Genomic DNA, 13,783 nt, shown 5'->3' on the forward strand with positions numbered 1-13,783 from the left:
TATAGTTTTATTAATTTACGTTTGCGCGATTCAAAAGCTTTATCTGAAACCTGCTGGTGACCATTGCTTTATTGTCCAAACTACTGCCCCCCCTTCTTCCTACCACACACGATAGATTACATGAAATTTGCCGTTGATAACAATATCTTATGAACTGCATGCATTTTTAATTTATCATTTCCCCCCACAACAGTAGCTCACTAATGACACCACAGCCCCTGAGCCGCGGAACACGAATATCCACCGAAAAGTCACTTGAATGAAAACCTGCCGTGCATTTCTCCAGCCCCGTCTCATTAAAATCAAACTACTATCCCACAGTCCTTGGCCTAGGACTGAGGACCCCTATCCTCCACTGTTTTTCAGAAAGCTCCCCGGCAACCGCAACATCTACGCCCAGATGCACAACGAGAAGGAGCAGGAGATGACCAGCCCCGTCAACCACAGCGAGGACACGCAGCACATCATCCAGGGCGAGGAGTTCATCGACGACGACCTGGACTCGCAGACTCTAGGTAACACGGGAGGCAGCCCCGCCTTCCGTTCTCTTATAAGGACTACCACTAACCACTGCTACTAAAACAGCCAGGCCACTAACTCCAGCAGCTAACACACACCAAGGTACTGAATGACTTCACCTGTTTGTTTTTTTTTATATATATATTTTAATGTTGTCTGTTTGTTTTTTTTAAGACACTTCAGTCAGTTGATTATGTTTACAGGTGCATCTCAGTAAATAAGCATGTAATCTATTTAATTTCAATTAATTATTTAGCTTAATTTTCCTAATCAATAATGTATTTTTAAATTTAAAAAAGTTGTTTTGTTTTTTTTAGTTTGCTTGTGCTTGTGTTTTACAACTCCACTTTTTCCTTCCACTCAACTTTCCGGTTGTTGTGGCAGAGAACCGGCTTCGTCAGCATGACTTTTTGAGGTTTGCCCTTTTTGTGCATGATACTGGTGACTGCTAAAAAAAAAAAAAAAAAAAAAAAAAAGGTTTTATTAGTCTTATGAATTATTCAGATTTTTCAAGAAACTTTGAATTTGGGAGTCAACAAAAGCTGAAGCAAATCATCAATAAATATTTGAAATATGATGATCGTGTTTATCCTTTTTAAAAAAAAAATCAAAAGCAAATTAACTTTGCAGTGAAATGTATTTATTGAGATCTGCCTGTAGTTTTAGCATGCTATGCTACATAGTTAAATGTTTTCTTGTATTTGACTGATGTTTATGTGGATGAGATGTGTGTTCACATGGTTACACTGTTTTGTTTAGAAAACTCCACTAAGTACCGTTTACACCATTCACTGTCATTTCTGCACTTCACTTGTTAGCTTATTGCTAATTTGTTTGCACATGTTGTTTTTTTTTTCCCCCCCCCGCCATCCCCCCTCCCGGCCTCGTCTCCAGGCAACCACTCAGGTGTGATCCTGAGCATCAACTCCAGAGAATTACACGGTTACCTGAGCAGCTGATGGCTGACGGGGCAACGCTGACGGGCTAGCCCAGCCTAGCCGAGCCAGCTAACAAGCACAGGGACTCTGACTTCCTCTTCCTCCCCTCCCCCGATTCTCTTTCTATCTCTCTCGTTTTTTTTTCTCATCCACGTTGGAGACATCAGATCTACCCGACAGCCTCTTCCAACCCAACTCTTTGGTGATCTCTTTGAATTTTTTTGTATTCCACGTTCCTTTCAATTCATCTCCACTCTGAAGAAGTTTAAGGTTCATTTGTTAATTTGTGCATCAGTGCTTCAGAAATGTGCTGAAGTAGCACAACTTCCCTTATTGGTCTTAACTGATGAGACGGTTGATCAGTGCAGGCCAGCAGCGACTGAAATCAGGCCCCGCAAAAGTATTACCTTTACCTAAACCTTTATTATTATTATTTGTCATGTTGCAGCTCTGAACTTCAGTGTATTTTATTGGGCGTTTATGACGCAAAGTAGCGTATATCCTCCTGACTACCATGAAAAAGAGTGTCAAAATTTGAACTACGGGTAGTCACGAGGATGTTTGTAAGGTAGAAAGAAATGATACGCGACTTTTAAATTTTCAAAGATAAAACAAATCGATTATTTGTAAAACCACATTTTTCTATGTAACAAGGTTACATGGAGAACATCTGCGAAAAGAAACGCTTCTCCATTTGACTTAAATCGTTACTTGGACTAGGCCACTCTTAACGTGTGAGTGTGCGTTTCTGTAAACCGTTCCGTTGTAGCTTCAGTGGTAAGGAGAACGTCTTTCCTAATGTCACAGGCTGTTTTCAGAGCCTAAGATTTTTTTTTGTCGCAGTTTTTAATCTGTGCCAGTCTTTCCCTTTGCAGCGTCCCCCACAGCATGACGCTGCCACCACTATGTTTCCTGCTGGTGCGGTCAGAGAGATGTCTTGTAGTGTTCTTCGTGTATGCCAAAAAAGCTCAACTCAGGTTTTCCTTTGATTTATTTTGCTCAAACCGAGGAAAGAATTTGGACAAAAATTGTGTCAACAACATACTTTTTCCTCACTACACAAAATGCAAAAATAAATAAATAAATAATAATAATAAAAAAAATAATAATTATCTGAGAACAAATCAAAACAAAATACTGTTTGCGGTAGAAATGCCAAAAATAAAGCAAAATTTCAAGAGAAAATCTGAAATCAAAATAATAAATCTTACAAGTATTCACACCCCTATCAAACAACCATGAATTGTTTTCCTTCTACTTCACATTACGCAACAATTTAAGTCGGTGTGTTAATAATACATTGAAGTTTGTGGTTGTAATGTGCCCAAATACAGAGCTTTGAAGGGGTAGGAATACTTTCCTGAGGCACTGTATGGTTTTGTTTGAGCCAGCTTTTAGTCCTTCACTTACTTTTCTTCTCCCCCAAAGTTAGCACTCCTCTCTTTTTACAAGGCAATAATAATCTCAATGGAATGTACAGTATAATAAAACCCTTGTGAACTTGCATCTGAAGGGAATAAGCATGCAAACACAAGAGGGCGGTGTTGCACTTTCTTGGAATTTCCACTCACAGGTACTTCTCACCTTGGGACTACACCATTATCTCCACATAGCTTTGATCTTTCCTCCCCTCTTCCTCTTTTTTTCTACGTCACCGTTGTTCCGGATCCTTGTTTAAAATCGTATGAATATCGATGTGCGGTGTTTCCAGTGAGTATCAGCTCTCGTCTGTCCCATGGTGCCTAAGACGGCAGACTAAGATCTGCTCTGTGACATTTCTCTGTCATCATGCTATTTGTGTTTTAACTCTCCCGCGGTCTCGGGAGGAGCAGGGTGGGAGGGGCGAGAGGTTCCCGAAACCACAAACACGTACACACACACACACACAAAAAAAAAAACTCGTAAAAAGGTCGCGCGCGGAGTCGCCGCACAGGGTAAACAGCTCGCGGCTTCTTAATCAGCCCCGTTTTTGACCGCGGGAGCGTTAAAAATGAAAAGAAGAACAAAAAAGAATGGCCCTTTCTGTTCCTCCTCCTTACAAGTTGTGGGTCGGAGCGGACTCTGTTCCCTTGGAGACGAAGGTTGCGACATGAGGAGAAAGGGGGTAAGTCGACGTATTCTGTATCAGCCTATATTAGGCGTAGCTCACGGTGAAATCTTGTCTCTTTAAAGGTTTGGTTTTGTTGTATGTAAATGTGTAAATATGAACAGCGATTTCCACTTTGTATATATTCCCATCAACGTTTGTGTTTGACTACCGAAATAAATTTTTTCTTTTTTCCTTTCTCCTTCTGCATTGATTCACCAATGACTTTCCTAAGGACTATATTAAAAAAAATGTTTCCTGTTTCATTATCATCGCTTGCTTTCCATGTATCCATTTTCAATATGACTGTGTTTTCCGATCAGGAATATTTCGCACTTGTCGCTAACTGGAAGTAAGACTGTCATCTCCAAAAAATGCTGACAGCTACTGTATACAGTAATTATTATGAATATGGATATTTTTGATACACAGGTTCATTTTCCCTTTCTGTTGACCTCTTGCTGATGACTTTGTGCGATTGAATGCACTAACTGGTTTTACGTAGTATGACACAGTCCGACGAAAACCTTAAATCTGAAGGCCTTTGCAGACAACCAGCAGCAGCAGCTGCGTTTCCATTGACCATAAAATTTGAATTAGGAAAATAAATTCGCTTAACGCAGGGGTGGGCAATCCTGGTCCTGGAGGGCCGGTGTCCTGCAACTCTTAGATGTCTCCCTGGTCCAACACACCTGAATACAATAACTGAGTCGCCTCCTTGGTGCAGTCAAGTTCTCCAGAGTCCTGCTACTGACCTCATTGAAGTAGAGACAAATCTAAACGTTGCAGGAGACCGGCCCTCGAGGACAAGGATCGCCCACCCCTGGCTTAATGGATGGCTTTTTTTAAATAAACAAACTTAATTTACTTGATTTAAACTGGTTTCTTATTTAACGGAAACACCAAAATTGTTGAATTGTGACATCATTTTTTGAGACATCAGCTAACATTAGGTTTTGCGCCCATCTGTTACGGAAACACAGCTACTGTTGCCACGACCACTCTTGGGGTTTATCACGTATTGAATACGGCACATTACATTCACTTGTTTACACCTTAGATCATCTTTTGTACATATTCTGCTCATGTTCCAATTAGTTTTCGTAGTGAGGTGTCGTCATTGTATCAATGTTCCTTTAAGCGAGAAGGGGGGAACGTGAGGAGTTGTGATATTCCACTGTATTAGTCCAGTGAGTTTCACGGAGGACGACACTGACGTTGTGATTTGTACCACGCTGCTTTTTCTTTGGTTGCGTTTTCTATTCGCTGGTTTGTTTGATCTCTTCGTTTGTGTGCTGTCTCTTCAGGAAGCCTAATGCACTGAACCTGCATCCTGAAATAAATCACTTCCATAACTTGTACGTGTGTCTGAACTTTATTGGGTCAATCAGCTTTTTGACCTGGTACCATCGCACAGGCATCTATTTGGTACGGTCCAACAACAGTCAACAATAGTTTATTATTTTGTTTGTTTGTTTTTTTGTTCCAAGATGAAATACATTTTTTATAACTATGTAACTTTATAAAAGTAAATTGTAAAATTGGGCAAAAACAACTACACTAGTGTTAAAGTGTGCATGGTGAGGTGAGCACTATGGATTTTATCACAACATTTTGTGGTATTTTGAGTATCAAAATTTTTTGTCCTACCAAAGCATTTATTGATGCTTTGTTGGGACAAACAGTGTAGAAACTAGTTTAAAAAAATACATTGTTGTCAATTTGGTTTTTATATAACACCTGTAAGTTAAAATTCTTACCAGAAATTTTTCATGATAAACAATACATGAGAAATGCCCACCTATACTGCACAGCAATCTAATAATTGAAACCATGACTAGTCCTATTTTACAGACATAAGTATAAACGTAGGAACGATTATGATGGAAAAAAACAAACAAACATATTTACAAGGCTGTTGACGGTGTCTGAAAGTTGTTGTTTTTTTCCTCATAGTAAAAAATTTTAAACATTTCTGTGAATTACAAAATTAATCGTATCGTATTTGTTAAATTGTTTTTAGAAGTAAAAATTAAATGTTGTCCCCCTCAAAACGCACACATCCATATTTGCACTGAACACCCCCTGGATTTGCATAAAATGGTTTCTTTCTGCTTAGCGCTTGACGGTGACCGGTCAGCAGCAGTTAGAACAAGTCAAGAATAACTGGTTATTACTATGCTGCCAAAATATTAGTCATGTTTTCAAAGGAAGAGAGAGAAAAAAGACAAGAGTGTCAATTTATAGCCGTTTTTCTCCAAGAAAGGTGGGTAGACTGAGAGATTATCAACCATTTAGCATAGTTAGCTTAGCTACAGACTACTGTTTGCCTCAATTTCTCTAGCATTTAATGAACGAAAGAAAAAAAATTACCAGCATATCCATACATTTAACTTGTACCTGTACCTTTTACCACACTTAACAACAGACGAACCAGTCAGCAGCAGCAGCTCTAGACCCGATACCAGCATAACTCCTCTCCCATCCCAGTGAAAAAGGTGAGCTACACTGTGCTTAGTGACGAGCTAGTGAAGATGCCGGCCATTTTTTTTTTGTCTAAAATATGAGATGTATTTTGAGGACTTGGAACGGTTCAGAACTTACCTTTGAACTTTTTGCTAGTTGCTTCTTTTAGAGGCTTTCTTGCTTCTCTTCAATTTTTGTTGTTTCTTGAGGCTCAAAGTGTATCGTATCGTTGTCCACACTGAAGATGTTTCTTTAGAGACTGCCTCCACTGGTTAAGGATCTTGGCTTGAATTTCTCAGCCTCTCATTTATGAAAACATTTATCTCCTTGGGAGATGCATTAGGAAAGTCAATATTCTTTAATAAATGTTTCAGATCCATGGTCGCAGGGTCATACATAATTTTTACGGAGTTACGGTCTTTTTCCTCAATTGGTTCTTGTTGCCTGGCCACTTTTTGTCTTGGAAGTCCTTGTTCATCTCTGTCTTGGAGCTCAGTTTTTATAATTATGTAACTTTATTCACTGACGGATCGGAACCATGTGACCACACATGCAGAAAATCAGCCGACACAAAATAATCAGACTTTACTTATTTTATTTTATTTTTTTAGCGCTAAAAAGAAAGAGACGCTTACCCTCACAAGCTAATTTGTTGCGACGTGAATACACCGGGGTTAAACAGCATCTGATGAAAAAGGACGATCCATTCCTTGTATCTAAGACACGCCTTATTGACCGTCTGATGAACTACGTCAGCTAAGGAATGTCTGCTGAGAAGTAACTTGATATCATGGCATATCATTTCACTTCCATAGAAAGCTCTTTGTCTGAAAACGAAACATGCAAGCTCAAGCTTCATTCCTCAGACAAAGCCCTCGGTCCAAAAATGAAACATGCTATGTGTGTCAAAAGTACTTGCGAGTGTGTGTGAGTGCAAACCTGGATAAGCGACCCAACACTACTTGCAGGCTTTGCTTCGAAGAACTTGACCTGGAAAGCAGCGTTCATAACAGACACGTTTTTTCATCTGCTCTGCCGTTAGTAAACAAACTAAATAACATAAAAGTAAAGCATTTCCCTAAAAGTCCAGCAGATGGCAGCAATGTGCCATGCAAAATAAAACACCCACAGTTTACAGGACAGTCTCTGTGGAGTCCTGTTGCAGCAAAGAGAACTCCTGTGCCAGTTTCTGATGCAGATTGTTCTTTTCAGCTCCAAGTGAATTGATAAGATGATGGTCGGTCTTTGCTCTTTCCAAATTAGCTTCTTTCTCACAATTCACCTTATACTGATAAACTTCTGTTCTCTCTCTCAGGGCAGAAACATCTGCTCCATACTTCCTGTTTAAATCTTGGTATGAAGGCTTATACAGCTGCAGCTCACTCTGCAGACGTTTCTCTGTTTCCTGCAGGCGGGCAAATCTCCTTGGACATTTTTTCTTGGAGATCATCTTTCTCCGTTCTCAGGCTTTCAAGGAGCTTAATTTTGTCTTCATAGAACAGCTGCATGTCAACGTGCAGCTTCCTCTCACCTGCAGCTTCATATTTCGATTGAAGGTCCACATAGCTAGTCTTAATTGGCCCAGCTCTTGCTGGAGGGCATTATTTTTATCTTTTTCTGCCTGGATTTGTGACCTGAAAGCTTCCTCACTGACAATCTGAGCGACCTTCAATTGCTTAAATTCCTTCAGCAGCTGTCATGAAGTAGTGTGGTGAGGCAAACGCGATGGAACCAGGTTGCCATGAATAAATGAAGATTTTAATAATGAAAAACAAGTCCAAAGTCCAAAAATCCTGGCAGCACAGCTGAGCGGGAACAAATGGCTCAACACTGGTAGCAACAGAATAAACGAATGGACACAATGACGGCACAAGCAAACATCAGACGAGGACCCGACACAGACACACAGGTGACACTAAATACACAGAGGGTAATCAGGGAACGAGACACACCTGGGAACTAATCAAGGGGAGACAGGACAACACAGAGACTCAGACACACAGGAAACTTGAAATAAATACACAGAAAAACACGGAACATGACAGCAGCAGCCTTTTCTTTTTGTGTTTTATGTTGCTGTGCACCCTGGAAACACGTCTGAAAGACTTTGAATCAGGAAACTCTTCTCCTGTCCGTAGTTCTTTCTTCATCTCCTTGAGTTTTTTCTGCCCTTGTAACTCGACTTTTGTATTCTCCAGTTCTCTTTGCACATAGACTAGCTTTTGGTTCTCCTCAAGCCATTTTGCTCTCTCCTTTCCCAAAAGATTGCTAAGTCTCTGGATCTCTCTCTGTAACTCAATGGGAGGCGTTCTGTTCACAAACCAGCCTTGCACATTTTGTCCAGCTCTCCATGAATGTGATCTTTGATTCGACGTGTTTGGACAAAACAATGTTTGTCAAAATCAGTTGTGATCTCCAAACAACCTCAGTGTTCAACCTTGAAAGCGCTTTGTGACGTCTGAACTCGTCAGTAGTGTAGCAAGCAATGACAAGAAATAATTTTACACTGAAAAGCAACATAGAATAAGTGATGACAGCTCATGATTTAGAATAAACGTACAGACAAGAGTAATAACTATCATTTTTGGAGGACATTGTATTACGCAGATCATATTAGCTTAGCATAAAGATCTTGAAATGTAATGTGTCAATCATGAATGGCCTTGTTTGAACTGTGATGTTTATCTGCTCATTGAACCCTGAAGAGCAAATATTCAGTATAGTGAATCAAAGTGGGCTTGTATATAGCAACCTCATCAATTGTGATTCTTACTGAGAAACTACTTGTTGTTGGTTACACTGTCTCTGTTGGTTTAAGGAGAGACCTGTTTTTTTTTTTTGTTGTTCTTTTGGCGATATGTACATGAAAAATGTCTGGATCTACAATTCCAATGAAACACTCAACCTTGCAAAAGTATTCACATCCTCTGATAGACATGGGTCCCCCCACAAAATATTTTTTTCTTCTTCATAGAAATAGAATAAAAATGGTGGCCCTGTCAATTACAAAATTCTTCATATTGTGTTTTTAAAATTGTTTTTAGAAGTAAAAAATTAAATATTACCATTCCCAGACCAAAAAGCACACAGCCGTTTCTCTGTGGGTAAACTGTGAGATTATCAACCATTTAGCATAGTTGGCTTAACTACAAACTACTTTAGATGTCACCAGCATTTAATGAACAAAAATAAAAATACCAACATATCCATATATATTTAACTTGTACCTGTACCTTTTACCACACTTGACAACAGACGAGCCAATCAGCAGGAGCTCTAGACCCGATACCAGCATAACCCCTCAGTGAAAAAGGTGAGCAACACTGTGCTTAGCAACAAGCTAGTTAGCTTCATTCCAGAGAGTGTAGAGGGATTTCTCTCACTTTTCTCTTTTTGGAATTACACAACAAAGACATATTTATTACTGACAGAAATTCAAACACTCTTTATAAAATGATAATAAAAAAATCAAGTCGAATGACGCAGAGTGTTCAGGCTGATCGTGGCAGATGAGGAATGATGCTGCAAAGTACGACTATGTAAGTATCTCGCAGGGATTACGCCTTGGAATAAATAAGTCCAGCACTGGAGAAGAATATTCAACTTGGGAGTACAGAAAATGTGAGATGAGTCAGCAGTAGAGTAAGCTATGTTCTAAACTCTAGGATCAGAAATACTCAAGAGAAATACTGGCTTGAGTGATTTCTTCACCTTTAGAAATTACATAACGTTTTGAGTGTCCTTCCACAAGCTTTTTGAGCCAATTCCACGGGAAGATCCAGTCTCCAATGTACGTTTCCGACTTCCCACATTGAACACCTTCTGTTGTGTGGTGTTTGTTGGGGGAAATAAAATAAAACGTACTTTGTTGTACTTGATGAATCAAAATTGGTTGTTGACTTTATTTTCCTACTGTTTGAGGAAATCAGCTGGGGACAGATATTGAAACAATGAATGTTAACATGTCATCAGGATCAAATTCTGATTCTGTGCTATTATCTGCTTACTGAACGGGTTCACTTTGCATACCCAAATATACCCAAATATGTCCAAATAGTCTAGCTAAAGCTAGTCTGGAGTCCCAGACTAGCTTTAGCTCCTTTGAAAAGACTTTTTAAAATGGTAATGTCTTAAAAAGACTGATCTTAGTTCATCTGTCAGTGCTCTAACTTGTGCTTCCTGTAGGAAACAGGCTAAGTTAAAACCTAAAGAAGCTCACCTTTGAGGTAAATAGTAACTATTTTCAAATTACTGAATGCAAATGTTGCGCTGCTGCCATGGCTACAGGACCAAACAGAAACACAAGGTGAGACCAGGTGATATGTTAAGACAAAGTCAACAGAAATGTTTAGGGATCATTGTATTTTTGGGAATGAGAAAATAAAACAAAAATACAGAGAAGACTTTCAGCGGACTGAGACAGTTCAGATCATCAATTAAGTGTTGCGTGTTTAATGACAAAGTTCAAACTAAGGAAGATTAAAAAAACATTAGAAAAAGGAACAAAGCACAAGAGGATCTCAATAAATTAGAATATTGTTAAAAATGTATTTTGAGTTATTCTGTTTAAAATTGAAACTCATGTTATTGTTTTTTGCACAAATCAGTATCTTCCCGATGTTTATTTCTGTTGATTTTAATGATTAGGGTTTAATTAAAACTCCAAGTCTGTTTCTTCAGGACAAATCTATTTTTTTTAATACAGAAAAGTTATATTATGGGCTAAAGAAATAAAGAAATAAAAAATAAATCTTTCAAATATATCGTCTGTATGTCATGAAAAAAACAAAAAAACAAAACATATTAGGTCTCATGTTTCAAATAAGTTACTAGACTCAATCCAGATTTGAATCATGCTATCTACAGAGAGCCATTCAAATTCAAAGGAATACCTTCCTGAATGGTCACGATTAGAAAGACCAAAGTATCCTCTTTACTGTACATTAGAAGTCCATCAGATCACTTGAGTCACATGTGACTAAACTGTCTCCAAAAGAAGAGTGGCAAACTGTAGTGCATATTCTACAATTCAGTCTTTTTCTTGTCCTTTGGCTTCTCAACGAACGTCAACGATGCACTTTCACCTAATTTTTCCTGGAGCTGCGAGAGAAAAATAGTTGGCAGTTTTTCAAAAATCTCATCAGAACTTGGGATTTGGAGGCAATCGTTGAGGTATCATTAGCTACGTTTCCATTCATAGAGTGCACAAAACGTTGCCCAATATTCTGCTAATGTTGAAAGAAAAACAATTTCGCAATTGCAGTGTTTCCATTAAATGAGAAATGCAATTAAAATTATGTGTGAATAACTTTTGCTTGAGAAATAAGTCATTAGGAATCATGCCGTGACGCCGCCTTCCTCCCACTTCCTGTCATCTTCTTCATCTTTTCTACCAGTAATATTCAGTTGTTGGTCATGCGACTTGTGTGATGTGAAAAAAGTGTTATCATTTGCACTTTTTGTCCATATCACTAATTTTGACATGGCTAAAGGAACCACCTCATCCTAGCACAAAATCGTCTTATTGAAAAACGTCCAATTTATTTTATTTATTTATTTTTTTTAATTGCCATGTTTCCTTTAGGTGAATTTATTTTTGTAATTCCAATTTGTGCAATTATACAGTCAATGGAAACGCAGCTAGTAACTGTGTGCCACAAAACACTTGCCTTCCTCAGGAGTTGGACTTTCTGTTCGGGGTCACTCAGATCCAAAACATCTGTTTTTGTCAGTTTTATCTTCACTATTCTCCTCATCACTAGTTGAAGGAAACACACATTTGTTTGGAATTTTATCTTGAAAATTTCCTTCCTAAATCAGTCATTTGCTTTACCAGAGAAGGGTAAGACTCACCTTTGAACGAGTAGCACACAAATGGCATTCGTTCTTGACAGGGTAAAAACTTCCATTTTGCAGATCTTGCCTTAGACGTAGCTCCGCACATCCGTGTTTCAGAACCAATAAGATTCGATTTGTTATCCCAGTTGCTGAACCCAAAGCTACTCTGATCAGACCAGTAAATGTTTTCGTCTCTATATAGACCAGTCCATGCCCAGTATCCAGTCGGTACCAGGGTTTGAACCCGTTGGTTCTCTGTGATGTTCCCAATTGTGGCTAGGTCTGTGAATTTCTGCCGACAGTACGTCCGAGCATTGGACCAATTCATTTCTTCATTCACAGCCACAAATTCAGTCGTCTTTGCTGTGTATAAAGTTAAGACAACAAAAGGATTAGACAGTGTGAAAAGATTATAATCTCAATTTCAAAACCAAATTTTATTCACCACTGAAATGTTACCGTTATAACAAATAAATGGGAATTCTTTCGCACAGTTGTAGTCCCACCATCCTCCATTGTCTCCGATGCACACACAGAACTGATTGGCTGAAATAAAGTCGGGATCGTCATCGGAACTCTCCCAGTTTCTGTACTGGGACCCGACACTGTTCAGTACTCCAGACCACGTCCAGTTGATGTTGCTGTGCAGACCGATCCAGACGTTGCCATCAGTAAACGAATCGATGTCGAGGAATTGCTTCATGTCTTTAGAGTTTCCGATGGTAGCCAGGTCCGTGTGGTGCTTTCTGCAGTATGTCTGAGCCTCATCCCAATTCAGGGACTGTTTGATAAAGTGGTACTGACGTTCCTGGCACGAGGAAAAACTGAACAAGGCTAGAAAAATATAGCAAATCTTTAGATATTTAAAACCTTGTTACATCTTCTGCAGTGTCATTAAAAATATATATATATATATCAAAGGTTTATAAATTGTACCTGATAGAATCCAGGCTGCCAGCAGGAAACTCTTCATCATGATGCTACACTGTACTGTTACAGTGAAGCCTTCAATAAAAAAAAGAACGAAAAAAGGTCTGTTTATGCAATCATCACAGCGAGGGCGACTGCATGGTTAGGAAATAGCAGACAGTTTGGAGCGCTCCAGGGACAGCTCAACCATTGAAGCAGGATTGACTGATAAAACACATTAGGCATCAAGTGAATCACCAAGGATTAGTTGGAAGGATTTGGAAATAATCTGATCCATATGCAGTTCAGAAATAGATATGGAAATAATTCACTTTCCAAAGAGCTGGCTAGGGTTGAACATGACACACACAGGAGGAAGTGGAGGATTAGCATAATCTAAAAGGGGCTGATCTGGTACACACACACACACAATGTAAAATATGCTTTGGCAGATCCTGATGCAAATAAACCAGCCTTAACAAGGACAGTTTTCACGACATGCATGGTCACCTATGATTAAGATCTACAGTTCCCAGTTTAGCGTGAGGACAAACATACAACCACATCATGGAGTCATGGAATTGGTTGATATTCTGCTATGTCGAAAAAGCCCAATTTTTGCAATTGCAGTGTTTCTGTTTAACTCTCGCTCCCTGAAAACACAATGGAAAAATGGAACACGGGCGATCCGTTGCATGTTAAGGGTTAATTAAGAAATTAAATTAAAATCACATTTGAATTATCTTGTTCATGCAATAAGTTACTAAGAATCAAGGACAGGGGTCACCAACCTTTTTGAGACTGGGAGCTACTTCCTGGGTTGAGAGTAACCCAAAGGGCTACTTGTTTGATACAGACAAATTTTCTTGTCTGAAAAAAGTATGAAATGCAGTATGAAAAAAGTATACTTGGAAAAGGAAGTAACTCGATAAGGAAGAGAAGGAAACCTGTTGAATGTTTAAATTCAACAGGTTTACTCCACACACAAGAGGAACACAAAGGTTTCTAAGTATTCCCAAATTTATTA

General features: G+C 39.0%; 2 protein-coding genes across 7 annotated transcripts in view; one reads left to right on the forward strand and one right to left on the reverse strand.

Moving 5' to 3' along the window:
- sorcs2 (sortilin-related VPS10 domain containing receptor 2) overlaps window positions 1-4,888 on the forward strand; it is a 307,822-nt gene extending 302,934 nt beyond the window's left edge. For 3 of the 6 annotated variants that reach the window (XM_044096828.1, XM_044096823.1, XM_044096827.1), the window contains 2 exons: window positions 322-621; window positions 1,414-4,888. In XM_044096828.1, coding sequence (XP_043952763.1) covers window positions 322-580 — 259 coding nt within the window. In that variant the 3' untranslated portion in view covers window positions 581-621; window positions 1,414-4,888. The remainder of the gene's footprint in view (window positions 1-321; window positions 622-1,413) is intronic. The other 3 variants (XM_044096824.1, XM_044096826.1, XM_044096825.1) reach the window with 3 other exon arrangements.
- A 6,143-nt stretch (window positions 4,889-11,031) lies between these two features.
- LOC122820638 (C-type mannose receptor 2-like) lies at window positions 11,032-13,443 on the reverse strand. Its single transcript, XM_044098211.1, has 5 exons — window positions 12,784-13,443; window positions 12,307-12,681; window positions 11,863-12,210; window positions 11,679-11,767; window positions 11,032-11,109 (listed from the first exon to the last, which is right to left on the reverse strand). The coding sequence occupies exons 1-5, from the start codon at window positions 12,821-12,823 to the stop codon at window positions 11,032-11,034; spliced, it is 930 nt and encodes a 309-aa protein (XP_043954146.1). The 5' UTR covers window positions 12,824-13,443.
- Window positions 13,444-13,783: the final 340 nt, after the last annotated feature.

Source organism: Gambusia affinis, linkage group LG18 (assembly GCF_019740435.1).
Source record: "Gambusia affinis linkage group LG18, SWU_Gaff_1.0, whole genome shotgun sequence".
Lineage (NCBI taxonomy): Eukaryota > Metazoa > Chordata > Actinopteri > Cyprinodontiformes > Poeciliidae > Gambusia > Gambusia affinis.

Bases quoted from the DNA above. Each gene is read 5' to 3' on its own strand.
- LOC122820638 (XM_044098211.1), bottom strand. From the start codon at position 12,823: ATGATGAAGAGTTTCCTGCTGGCAGCCTGGATTCTATCAG. The intron at 12,682-12,783 runs GTACAATTTATA...ATATTTTTCTAG, and splicing joins GGCAGCCTGGATTCTATCAG to CCTTGTTCAGTTTTTCCTCG. The intron at 12,211-12,306 runs GTAACATTTCAG...CTTTATACACAG, and splicing joins CCCATTTATTTGTTATAACG to CAAAGACGACTGAATTTGTG.